Source organism: Herpailurus yagouaroundi, unplaced genomic scaffold (assembly GCF_014898765.1).
Source record: "Herpailurus yagouaroundi ecotype Mexico unplaced genomic scaffold, PumYag 139, whole genome shotgun sequence".
Taxonomy (NCBI): Eukaryota; Metazoa; Chordata; class Mammalia; order Carnivora; family Felidae; genus Herpailurus; species Herpailurus yagouaroundi.
The window spans coordinates 81731353-81743495 of NW_024412394.1; the positions used below are offsets into that span (position 1 = coordinate 81731353).

A 12143-nucleotide genomic window follows, 5' to 3' on the forward strand; every position below is an offset into this window, starting at 1 on the left:
TCTTTCTTTCTTTCTTTCTTTCTTTCTTTCTTTCTTTCTTTCTTTCTTTCTTTTATTTTATTTTTTGACGATAAGGCATTTTTCTCACCTAACAAGTTAGAAGTTGTGCTGTCCTGGGGGTCATTCTGTGGCACAACCATGTCATCAAGAACCCAGACACTTCCTTTTTTCCCTCTGCCAGAATCAGTTTGTCTGTGATGTTTCCTCCCAGCTGCTGCTGCTCCTGGTTTTGTATCCACATATTTCCACATCCAAAGTGGGAAAAAGTTAACAATACTCTCTATTCGAACTTCATTTGGGCCACCCACATAGTGTGCATTCAAGCACCCAGCTCACACACAGTCCCACTCGGGGTTATGGATGTCAGGGAGGCATTTTTGCCGTCCATTTAATGCTGAGTGTCAAGGCAGGCTACTTGCCTTGCCAGATCCCTGTGGGGAGCAATGGTATTTATTTCCAGTTCACCTTACTCTCAGGGTGCAGCTCTGAGGGGATGCGGATTTATGGACAAGTCTCACCTTAAACCCCTCTCTCTGGGTGGCCCTAGGCTTTGTCCTCTGCCCCCTGCACCCCAGGGGAGAGTGAAAGCCAAAGCTGGAATTCATCTGGGTGGCAAATGTGGAACTAATGAAAACTTCTTTTGTTTACACCTCTGGCTTCCCACTTTCCCTTAGTTCTTTGGCTTCGTATTATTCTTTACTTTCTTGGAAGTTCATCACACATTTAGAAAGATTTTTTTTCTTGGAATATTTAGTTGTTTTTCAGCAGGAGGGTCAGTCAGGGCATCTAGTTCTCCAGACTGAAAACAGAAGTTGGCTAAATTTATATTTTAATTGCATTCTGTTTTTATCAATCTTGCCTAAAGGATTGTTGGAGACGGAACCATTGCAAGGGCGAGATGAAGACACAGTAGCCAGTGCGGACTTCTCTAGCATGCTGTCTGAGGAGGAAAAAGAAGAGTTAAAGGCAGAATTAGTTCAGGTATGTTCAGTAATCTTATTGTTGTTCTACCTCAGTATTTTAGGAGCTATTTATTGTTAGTTTTGTATACGTCCCATATTACAATTATGTTGTCTTTCATTTAATAAGATTTTTAAAAAATTAAGTGTATTTATTTTGAGAGAGAGAGAGAGAGAGAGAGAGAGAGAGAATGAGAGCGGGAGAAGGGCAGAGAGAGAGACAAGAGAGAGAATCCCAAGCAGGCTCCACGCTGTCCGCGCGGAGCCCAACCTGGGGCTCAATCTCACAAACTGCGAGATCATGACCTGAGCCAAAATCAAGAGTTGGGCGCTCAACTGACTGAGCCACCCAGGCGCCCCTCATTTAATAACATTTAATAAATGATATATTACAAGGTGATTACTTTTTTCTAAGGTGTTTTTGTAATGCCAGTTGTCCATTACACTTTGGTTATAGTAGAAAAAGGAATGATTAAGCAACAATGATGAATAGGTGTAAATATGCACCTCTTATTCTTTTAAAGTTCACAATATTATGGGAACAATAATCACTTACTGATGAGTACAGGTGCAAGCTCCTTTTTAAGAGCAGTTCTTGCTTTAGGTCAGCAGCTTAGCTCAACAGATACTTTGAAGTGACTTATTTTTGTAATGCAAAAGCCAGTCATAGAAGTGACTGAATTTGTTGTGTACTCTTTTGCAGAAGAATAAAGCTCTGGGGGCAGAAAGGAAAACTATGATGAATCCAGGTGTCCTTAGCTCCTGCATAGTTGCTGTGGGCCTCTGGACGTAGAGGTGGGGAGAGTGCCTGGCTCATTGGGGATACAAGTTTTGTTCAAGCCATTTGTTTGCAGCACCCACTAACCCTTCAACGCTTTGCTAAGGAGCATTTACATTGGAGGAGGAAAGCACTGGAGAAAGGGAGCTTCTCAGGTAGAATAAACAATAGGGCAAGAGGGAAGAAGCCCATATTCCTCCCCATTTTGTGTCCCTGCATCATAGGGGAGAAAGCTCCTAGCCTAGCTGGGAGCAGGACTGTGGGCTCTATGCGGGCTGAGGACACAGCTTTGAACTCCACCTTACCCTCACCCAGCTGGGTCTGCTCCAGACTCTTTACGCTCTAATGTTCTGGTGGTGTCTGTTTATGACAGGTTATAATAATATTAAAGACTTTTTAGGTGCTTTCCCAAAACACACTTGACAATGACTTCATTATAACATGAAAGAGCAGCTTGTTCTTGGTACAGCAGAAATTATTTCCGTAAGCACAGTGCCTCAAATCAAACAGCCTGTTTCTTTAGCTAGGTCTGTCTGTGGCCACTGATCCAGAACAACGCAGTTGACTTCAGATTGGCCACACATGCCAGCATGCACAGACCGAAGTCAGCTGTCATGGAAAATGGACCAGCGCCATGTTTTCTTAAAGCCTGGAATTCTGGTTCATGACCTGTTGGCTCATGTCGATTGTGGTGTCCAAAAGTTGTATTTTGCAAACTGGTGTAAGATAACTGATTCTAAACTAAAATAATTCCTGTTATAGTCCATATTTAAGTGTAGACAAAACCACTGTAGCAGACCAACTTTTATAAAAGTTCTGGGACTATTGGGTTATACATACACATCACATATGTCAGTGTATTTTTGTGTGCATTCTTTATTTTCTAAATGTTCAACAGTGAGCATGCATTATTTTTATAATCAAGAAAAAGCAAGCCTTGGTTCTAAGTGGATGCCCCTGTAATGAAAAAAGCCAACAGTGTTTTCAGAAATTCCTGTCTTATTTGGCCACATTAATAAGCTTGCAGCACATCTCATTCCTGAGACTCTTTGAGCCTGACTTCTGGTAATAACACCAGACTCCTTGTTACTGTGTTCAAGTTACCAGGATCCATGTTTTCATCCTTTAGAATGCTTCCTGCTTCTTATTTCTGGATTCCTCAGAAATGAAGAAGAACTTCATATTGCCAAAGAGGCATCGTGACTTCCAGAGGCAGGTGGGCACAGCTGTATGCCCCAGGCCAAGTGACAAGCAAAGGAAAGGTGTCTTTGCTATTTTTCTTTTCACATCTCCATTTCTTCTGCCTCCACCTCAGACCACCTCTGCTTAATGCTCATCCTTTTCTTAAGTCTTCTTTCCCTGCCCTTCCACAAATGCAATCTGGTGTGTATGTGCGTGTGCACACTCTTGCTCACTCACATGTGCATGCACACTCACACACCCACCCCAGACCAGGTTCTTTCAGATCACATTCAGATTAGCTCAGAGGCTAGGGGTTAATTACAACAAGAACACGCAAAGAACAATCTCGGCCGTCCCACAACTGGCCCTCCGAAGACTTGGGACCTCTTTCAGACAGCCCAGCTTCCCGGCCTCAGCTCTCCACAGATATTCTTCCTGGGCCCCTGGTTGAAAGCAATCCCTTTCTGTGTGAGGGAAGATCCTACTGGATCCGTTCTCTACTTGGTTAACAGAACATCTCGCAGGCCAGCCTGTTAGATTGCCTTTGAGTAAGGCAGTCATTTGTGGCCAAGACCCAAAGCAAGAGCTTTGTGTAAACGGACTTCTTATCTCTGACTCCGTTGCTTAAGAGGGGTCTTGGGGGTGCCAGGGATTCAGTCTCCTCTTCAATGTGCTCCTCTCCCTAGTGTCCTCAGATTCTCTCACTGTCTTGTGACTGCGCTGGATCCCTCCCCACTGCTTTATCTAGACTGTTTGGTTGTTTATATTCCTATGAGGATGCCTTTATACTTCGGGCAAACTCATAACTCCACTCATCCACACAGCCAGCATATGGTTGTGTGCTTACCAAGTGTAGACAACAGAAAGATCCGTCCTTATGTCGGGAGACATAAAATAAGCCAATATTGTCCAAAAGGCTACATCTTAGATGGAGTCTTCATTTTGAAAGAGGAATCTGTTGTTAACACAATTTAGTCTTTAGTTTATTATTGTCATCATGCAGTACATATGTGTGTTTTTAAAAGTCTCTTCGTTGTGAGGCCAGTATCGCCTCTGATCTTGTGCAGTGGTCTGTGTATAGAAGACATGCAATTAAGATTTCTAATTAACTTGAATTATTTTGTAGGTTAAAGAAATACTTACATCTTTTAAAGTTTATTTTTATTTTTTTAGTAACCTCTACACCAGACATGGGGCTTGAACCCATGACCCCAAGATCAAGATTGCATGCTCTACTGACTAAGCCAGCCAGGCACCCCAAAATATTTACCCTTTTTGTTTGTTTATTTTTGAGAGCAAGATAGAGCATGCAAGAGTCGGGGGTGGGCAGAGAGAGAGGGGGACAGAGGATCCCAAGCGGGTTCTGCGCTGAAAGCAGCGCGCGTGACGCAGGGCTTGAACTCACAAACCATTGAGACCATGACCTGAGCAGAAGTCGGACACTTAACCAACTGAGCCTCCCCGGCACCCCAATATTTACATTTTTAAATACCAGAAGTTGAATATGCTTTTATACAAACCTAATCAACATATAAAGAAATACTATTTTGTTTCAGCTATTTGTTCTCATAAGCTGCTCCTGGCAGCTTTTCTGAGGTCTTTACATATCTATTCTGTGGGGTTTTTTACCTTCCTCTCCCTTTCCGAATAAACGTGCTCAGTATTTCTGTGCCGCTTCCATCCTGCTCTACCTTCCTATCACCAAGCTGCGTGTTAGGCTTCGTATTCCACAGTGTGACTTGGCTTTTGAAAGGGACGGAGTGTTGGCATTAATAGTGTAAATTTATGACTATATAGCCAGCAAGTACTGCCAGTGTCCTCTAGATAAAATGACTCAAGAAAAATAGGCAGTAATAAGAGTAGGAAAAACACCACGCAACATTATCAAGTAGGCAAAGCCTATTTTCAAGGCAAAGCCTGTTCGGGCTCCCTTCATCGCTTTGGGCTCTTCTCCTTTCCTTTGGTGTGTGGTTCCTCAAGAAGAACACATGGTACCCTCACGCCATCTGGCTTGTAGACTTACAAAGAAGTGCGTTAGGCTCTTGGCCTTTCTCTCTTGGTTCCTTCCTTCAAGACCTTCGTTCTTTCATTCTGGACTGAGTAGTGAACAACTAAAGTGTTCGTCATCGGTAATGTCTTATTGTAATACCTTTCTATTTTAGTCAGAGTCCTCCAGAGAAACAGAGCCAATAGGATGTATATATGTATATGGAAAGAGATTTGTTACAAGGAATTGGCTGATGTGATTATGGAATCTGACAAGTCACAGGATCTACCGTCAACAAGCTAGAGACCTAGGGGAGCAGATGGTGTAGTTCAGTCTCAAGGCTTGAGGCCTAACAAGGGCTGATAAGTCAATATTACAGTTTAAATCTGAAGGAAGAAAAAAAAAATGTCCCAACTCAAATGCAGCCAGGCAAAGAGAATCCCTGTTAACTGAGGGAGGGTCAGCCTTTTTGTTTTATTTAGGCCTTCCACTGATTTGATGAGGCCCACCCACTCTGAGAAGGCAGTCTCCTCTACTCAGTCTACCAGTTGAGTAGTTAATCTTATGCAGCAACACCCTCACAGGCACACTCAGCATGTTTGACCAAATGTCTGGGCACCCCATGGCCAGTCAAGTTGACATATAAAAATAACCTTTGCCCTCTCTCAAGTAGTATCTGGATTTTAATCTTAATTCTTTAAGACCGTTAGCCAAAGGCAGGACTGGCCAGGAGAGGAGAGGAGGCTGGCCTTCAAACAGTATATGCAAGAGATCAGAAACTCTTATTCCTAAACATCACACCGATGATTCAATAGTTTATGAAAATATTTCTTTGTCTCGATGTAAGTTAGATATTTTATGTAATCTAGCAAATAAAATAGGAAGGTAAATTTTCAGTCTTCTAACATACATGTCATATTGAAGTTATTCATTAGCTAATTCAGATTAATTTGTATTTTTTTGCAAAATTCACTATTTTAATATAAAATTAACTGTTTTAAAGTGAACAGTTCAATGCATTTAGTATACTTATGATGTTGTGTAACTACCACCTCTATCTAGTTCCAGGACATTTTTAACACTGCAAAAAAGAAACCCCATGCTTATTAAGCAGTTACTTCCCATTTCCCCATCTGCATTCTATATCTGTGGATTTACTATTCTGTATATTTCATATACCTACTTTGGGTCTGGCTTCTTTCACTTAGCCTAATGTTTCTGAGGTTCACCCATGTTGTAGCATGCGTCAGTACTTCATTCATTTTTATGGCAGAATAATATTCCATTTTTTGTGTATACTGCAATTCATCTATTCATCCTTTGATGGGTATCTCGGCTGTTTTCATATCTGGCTATTGTGAATGGTGCTATTGTGAACAGGTGTATACATGTATTTGTTTATATTATGTTTAACTTTTTAAGATACTACCAGACTATTTTCCACAGTGGCTGAGCCATTTTACATCCCACCAGCAATGTACAGGGTTCCAATTTTGCTACATCCTCACCAACACTTGTTGTGTGCCTGTTAATTCTTAAAGAATCAAGTTTAAATATCTAAGCATAAATATTTGTCCTATAAGGAGATCTTCTAGGAAGTGAAGAAACCAACGAACCAGACTATTAGTTTCTAATAAAAATGATTAATTTAAAATTAAAATTAATAAGTACTTTAATTAATGATTTACCTGCACTCCACTTCATTCCAAAAGGAATTTGACATGGCTTACAGAGGTACCTATAGGGTTTCCATACTACCTCATCAGAGGATCTGGGAGTGCTTATTAAATAATGCATGTGGGTGTAGCCTGGCCCTACCAAATTGAAGATATCAGGATCTTAGGACATTAAAAGGGGCATACATCTAGAATCTGCATTTTGAATATTCCCTATGAGTGACTTTTATGTAAACTGAAATTGAGAACCATTGGTATAACTAGACCAAAAAATCTCATTAGTCAAAGGAAGGGTAGAATCTCACCCTGAGCATCATTTAAAATATTTGTGATTAAAGGCTTTGCCGTGGGGCAGAACTCTGCTCTGTGGAAAGAGATGTGGTTCTCATTTTTCATTCTTGCAAGCTAATACAATTTAAGATTATGTATTTTTTCAATTTATGGATTTGCTTATAGAATTTTTGGCATACATTTAATCACTGGTAAATATACTGAAAGTTTCAAGCAGTGTGAATCTTAGCATTTTATTGAAATTACGAGAATTTAATTAAAGAACCTGAGAGTAGACCTGAGTAACCAAGTTCGTGTCTCCATCATTAGGAGTCTCTATCTTACAAATGCCTTTTAATGTGTACTTCCATGTTTAAAATATTAGGCATGAGACTTCATTGTTCTTTCTTTAGGTTGGTGCTTGGTAAATTGGTCACTTCTGTATTTCTCCCTATCCCTTTTTTGGGATCAAGGATTTCATTAGAAAACTATGAATCCCTTACTTTCCTCTCCCAAATAACTAATGAGTCTCCTACTGCCCCCCCCCCCAATTTTGAATAAATTTCTAGGGTCCCATAGATAGGAGGTTTCTCTACATCTGTCATTTTATTCTGCCGGTTAAAAATTGTCCCATTATTTTCATCACATAGGAAACTATGGTAATACCCAGTGCATCAAAAAAAGCACAAGACTCCCAATAATTTCAGTCATTCAAAACATTATTTATGCAAAAGAAAGCAGGTCTTTTAACAGAATAAAACACTGACATGAAACCCAGGCATTTTCTATGGAAAGAGAGCTAGAGATACAGCCTTGGGAAATATTAGGCCACAGATTAAATGCAGGAGGATACACTGACAAAAATGACAAAGTAAAATATGACATGATAGCAAAAGAATAGAGGGTTTAATTTTAAAATAACCATATGTTCTCATTTAATGGGAAGACTAAAAGCATGACCCCCCTTTCTGGTCCCTGAATAGATTCCTTTTGCCGTAATGAATATTAGATCTGCATACTGAAGACCTGCTCATCAAGAAAAGACAGGGTGCTACTGATTATAACATGTTTACAGAATGTGTAATTCATTTTAGGAAGATATCCATGAGCATTAGAAAACTGTTCCGTAAACATAAAAAACGAATAGTACTGGGTTACTAGGGCATTTGCTAATATTAAAAACCCCAAGAGATTGTTCTTTTCTACTATTGTATTTAAGATGCTTCTTAGAATTTTGCCTATTTTGCTTAAGCGATTACTAGTGTCTAAGAAGCGTCACAACGCTATTCCAGTCTGTCCACTATTGGGGTAAAGTCTTCCTTTACACTAGAAAAAAGACTAATATTTGCGAAACTACTTTTCTTTTTTGAGATTCTTTTCTAGCAGCTATGTCTTTGGTAACCCAAGGAACACATTTGCAAGATGACTGATCGTGTCAGTGATGTGGTTTGTGGTCAGAAGCGGAACTAGACTTTGAATGTAAATGGGGCACAGCTGCCACATTTTTCCAAAATAAGAAATCTAGTAAAAATGTCAAGCTTTTTAGGACCTATGTACATGTGGGACACTAAGGAAGTACTAATAGTTCTCTTCTGGTTTCACAAAGAAAGTCACAATTATTTATACTTTTCAGAAAACAATGATGTAAATTGAAGCAATATTACCAAGGCAATACATTATAAAATATGACACTGGAATAAAATACAACAATTGGAATCAAAGACTGTATGGGGTTTCAAGTTGATTTTCACAGGTTATAGCAACACTGTCTAAAATCTGGGCATTTTAGGGGTGCCTGGGTGGCTCAGTCGGTTAAGCGGCCAACTTCAGCTCAGGTCATGATCTCGAGGTCCGTGGGTTCGAGCCCCGCGTCAGAATCTGTGCTGACAGCTCAGAGCCTGGAGCCTGTTTCAGATTCTGTGTCTCCGTCTCTCTGACCCTCCCTCATTCATGCTCTGTCTCTCTGTCTCAAAAATAAATAAACATTAAAAAAAAATTTTTTTAAATAAAATCTGGGCATTTTAAAGAACTGCTCTGTTAGAAATTACATTTGCAGGAGCAGTTTTTTGTATGTGACTTACACATTTTATAACTAACTGTAAGTTTGTACCTTTTGTCCTTCTTCACCCATTTCACCCCCCACCCCCTTTACCTCTGGCAACTACCAGTCTCTTCTCTGTATCAATGAGCTTGTTTTTGTTTATTTTTTTAGATTCCTCATATAAATGAGATCATATGGTATTTATCTTTTTCTGTCTGATACATTTCACTTAGCATAATGCCCTCAAGGTCCATCCGTGACACAAATGGCAACATTTCCTTCTTTTTTTTTTTTAAGTTTATTTGTTTATTTTGAGAGAGCAGAGCATGTGCAGAGCCAGGGCAAAGAGAGAGGGAGAGAGAAAATCCCAAATAGGCTTTGTGCTGACAGAGCAGACTCAAATTCCATACCATGAGATCAGAACCGGAGCCAAAATCGAGAGTAGGATGCTTAACCGACTGCACACCAGCATCCCTTTCTTTCTTTTTTATAGCTGAATAATATTCTTGTGTGTGTGTGTGTGTGTGTGTGTGTGTGTGTGACAATAACATTTTCTTTATCCACTCATCTATCAGTGGACACTTAGCCTGTTTCCATATCTTGGCTATTGTAAATAATGCTGCAATGAGTACGTATCTTTTTAAGTTAATGTTTTCATTTTCTTTGGATGAATACCCAGATGTAAAATTGTTGGATCATATGGTAGTTCTATTTTTAATTTTTTGAAGGATCTCCATATGTTTTACATAGTATACAAGAGCAATTTTATGATGCTGAACAGATTTGCTCTTCTGCTAACACAGGGGAAAGAGGGAATATGTCCATACATAACCTTGTACGTGAATGTTCATAGCAGCTTTATTTGCATTGGCCAAACCCAAATGTCCTTCACCAGGTGAATAAGTAACAAACTGTGGTATATCCATACAATTGAATACTACTCTTCAATAAAAAGAGAACCCTTGATAATGCAGCAACATGGATAAATCTCAAAAATCTCAAGTAATAGATTGAGTGAGTGAACAAAGCCAAAATGAGTATATACTGTGGAGTAAAAGGAAGACTGGTGGCTTCCTGGAGGAGCAGGAAAAAGGGGGAGGGAGAAATTACAAAGAGGACCTAGAAAACTTTTGGCGGTGATGGATATGTTCACAAGAGTAACACACATGTCAAAACTTACAGACGGGTGGTTTATTATACGTCAGTTATATGTCAGTAGATTGTGAAAAAGGAAAAGCAACACAAACATTGTTAAAATGTCTATACTACCCAAAGCAATCTATACATTTAATGCAATCTCTAACAAAATACCACCAAAATTTTTCACAAAGCTAGAGCAAACAGTTCTAAAATATGTATGGAACCACCAAAGACCCAAAATAGCCAAAACAGTGCTGAAAAACAAAAGCAAAGCTGGAGGCATCACGATTCCAGACTTTAAGCTGTATTACAAAGCTGTAGTTATCAAGACAGCATGGTACTGGCACAAAAAAAAAGGACACGTAGATTGATGGAACGGAATAGAAAACCCACAAATGGACCCACAATTATATGGTCAACAAATCTTCGACAAAACAGGAAAGAATATCCAATGGAAGAAAACTGTCTCCTCAACAAATGGTGCTGGGAAAATTGGACACTGACATTCAGAAGAATGAAACTGGATCACTTTCTTACACCATACACAAAAATAAATTGAAAACAGATGAAAGACAGGAAACCATCAAAATCCTAGAGGAGAATGCAGGCAGCAACCTCTTTGACCTCAGCCGCAGCAACTTCTTACTAGACATGTCGCTGGAGGCAAGGGAAACAAAAGCAAAAATGAACTATTGGGACTTCATCAAGATAAAACCTTCTGCACAATGTAGGAAACAATCAACAAAGCTAAAAGGCAGCCTACAGAATGGGAGGACATTTTGCACATGACATATCTGATAAAGGGTTAGTAACCAAAATCTCTAAAGAACTTCTCAAACTCAGCACCCAAAAAACAAATAATCCAGTTAAGAAATGGGCAGAAGACATGAATACACACTTTTCCAAAGAAGACATCTAGATGGCTAAGAGGCACATGAAAAGATGCTCAACATCACTCATCATCAGGGAAATACAAATCAAAACCATGATGAGACACCACCTCACACCTGTCAGAATGGCTAAAATTAACAACATAAGAAACAACAGGTATTGGTGCGGATGTGGTTAAAGGGGAACCCTTTTGCACTGCTGGCGGGAATGCAGCCACTCTGGAAAACAGTATGGAGTTTCCTCAAAAAGTTAAAAATAGAACTACCTTACAATCCAACAATTGCACTGCTAGGTGTTTACCCAAACGATACAAAAATAGATTCAAAGGGGTACATGTACCCCCATGTTTATAGCAGCACTATCAACAATAGCCAAAGTATGGAAAGAGCCCAAATGTCCATAGACTGATGAATGGATAAAGAAGATGTGATATATACGTGTGTGTGTGTGTGTGTGTGTGTGTGTGTGTGTAATAAAATGGAATATTACTTGGCAATCAAAAAGAATGAAATCTTACCATTTGCAACAACATGAGCAGAACTAGAGTGTATTATACTGAGCGAAATAAGTCAGTCAGAGAAAGACAAATACCATATGATTTCACTCATGTGAAATTTAACAAAACAAATGAACGTATAGGAAGGGGGAAAAAAGAAAGAGGGAAACAAACCATAAAAGACTCGTAATGATAGAGAACAAACTGACAGTTGATGGAGGGATGTTGGTGGGGGATGGGCTAGATGGGTGATGGGTATTAAAGAGGGCACTTGTTATGAGCACTGGGTGTTGTATATAAGTGATGAATCACTGAATTCTACTCCTGAAGCCAATACTGCACTGTACGTTAACAAACTAGAATTTAAATAAAAATAAAAAATAAAGGGCTGAGATTAACTGAAAAAAATAAAAGACAAATCACTCTCTTACCTACATCCTGTCCTCCCTCGTTCCTCCCTTTCTGAGGCACTAGTTTGGCCAGACCACAATCCTGTCCAATCTGTGCCTGCACCAATGCAGCTATGTGTAGTTGGGAAAAAATAAACACAATACTGACTAGTGACAGTTGAAAAGAAGTTGCTTATAAGAAAAAGGCATACAGTACAAAGCCAGTTTTTTGTTCATTTTGGAAGATGAGAAGCCAATCTACTAAGTGTCAGCTATTTCTTAGTGGATGACAGGTAATTTTTATTTTCTTGTTTATATTTTGCCGTACAAATGA

General features: G+C 39.4%; 1 protein-coding gene across 9 annotated transcripts in view; it reads left to right on the forward strand.

The window, feature by feature from the left end:
- Nucleotides 1-12143, forward strand: part of TPD52L1 (TPD52 like 1) — a 113441-nt gene that overhangs the window by 75745 nt on the left and 25553 nt on the right. For all 9 annotated transcript variants that reach the window (XM_040474546.1, XM_040474542.1, XM_040474543.1 and 6 more), the window contains exon 2: nucleotides 866-981. In XM_040474546.1, the coding sequence (XP_040330480.1) occupies nucleotides 934-981 (48 nt within the window). In that variant the 5' untranslated portion in view covers nucleotides 866-933. The remainder of the gene's footprint in view (nucleotides 1-865; nucleotides 982-12143) is intronic.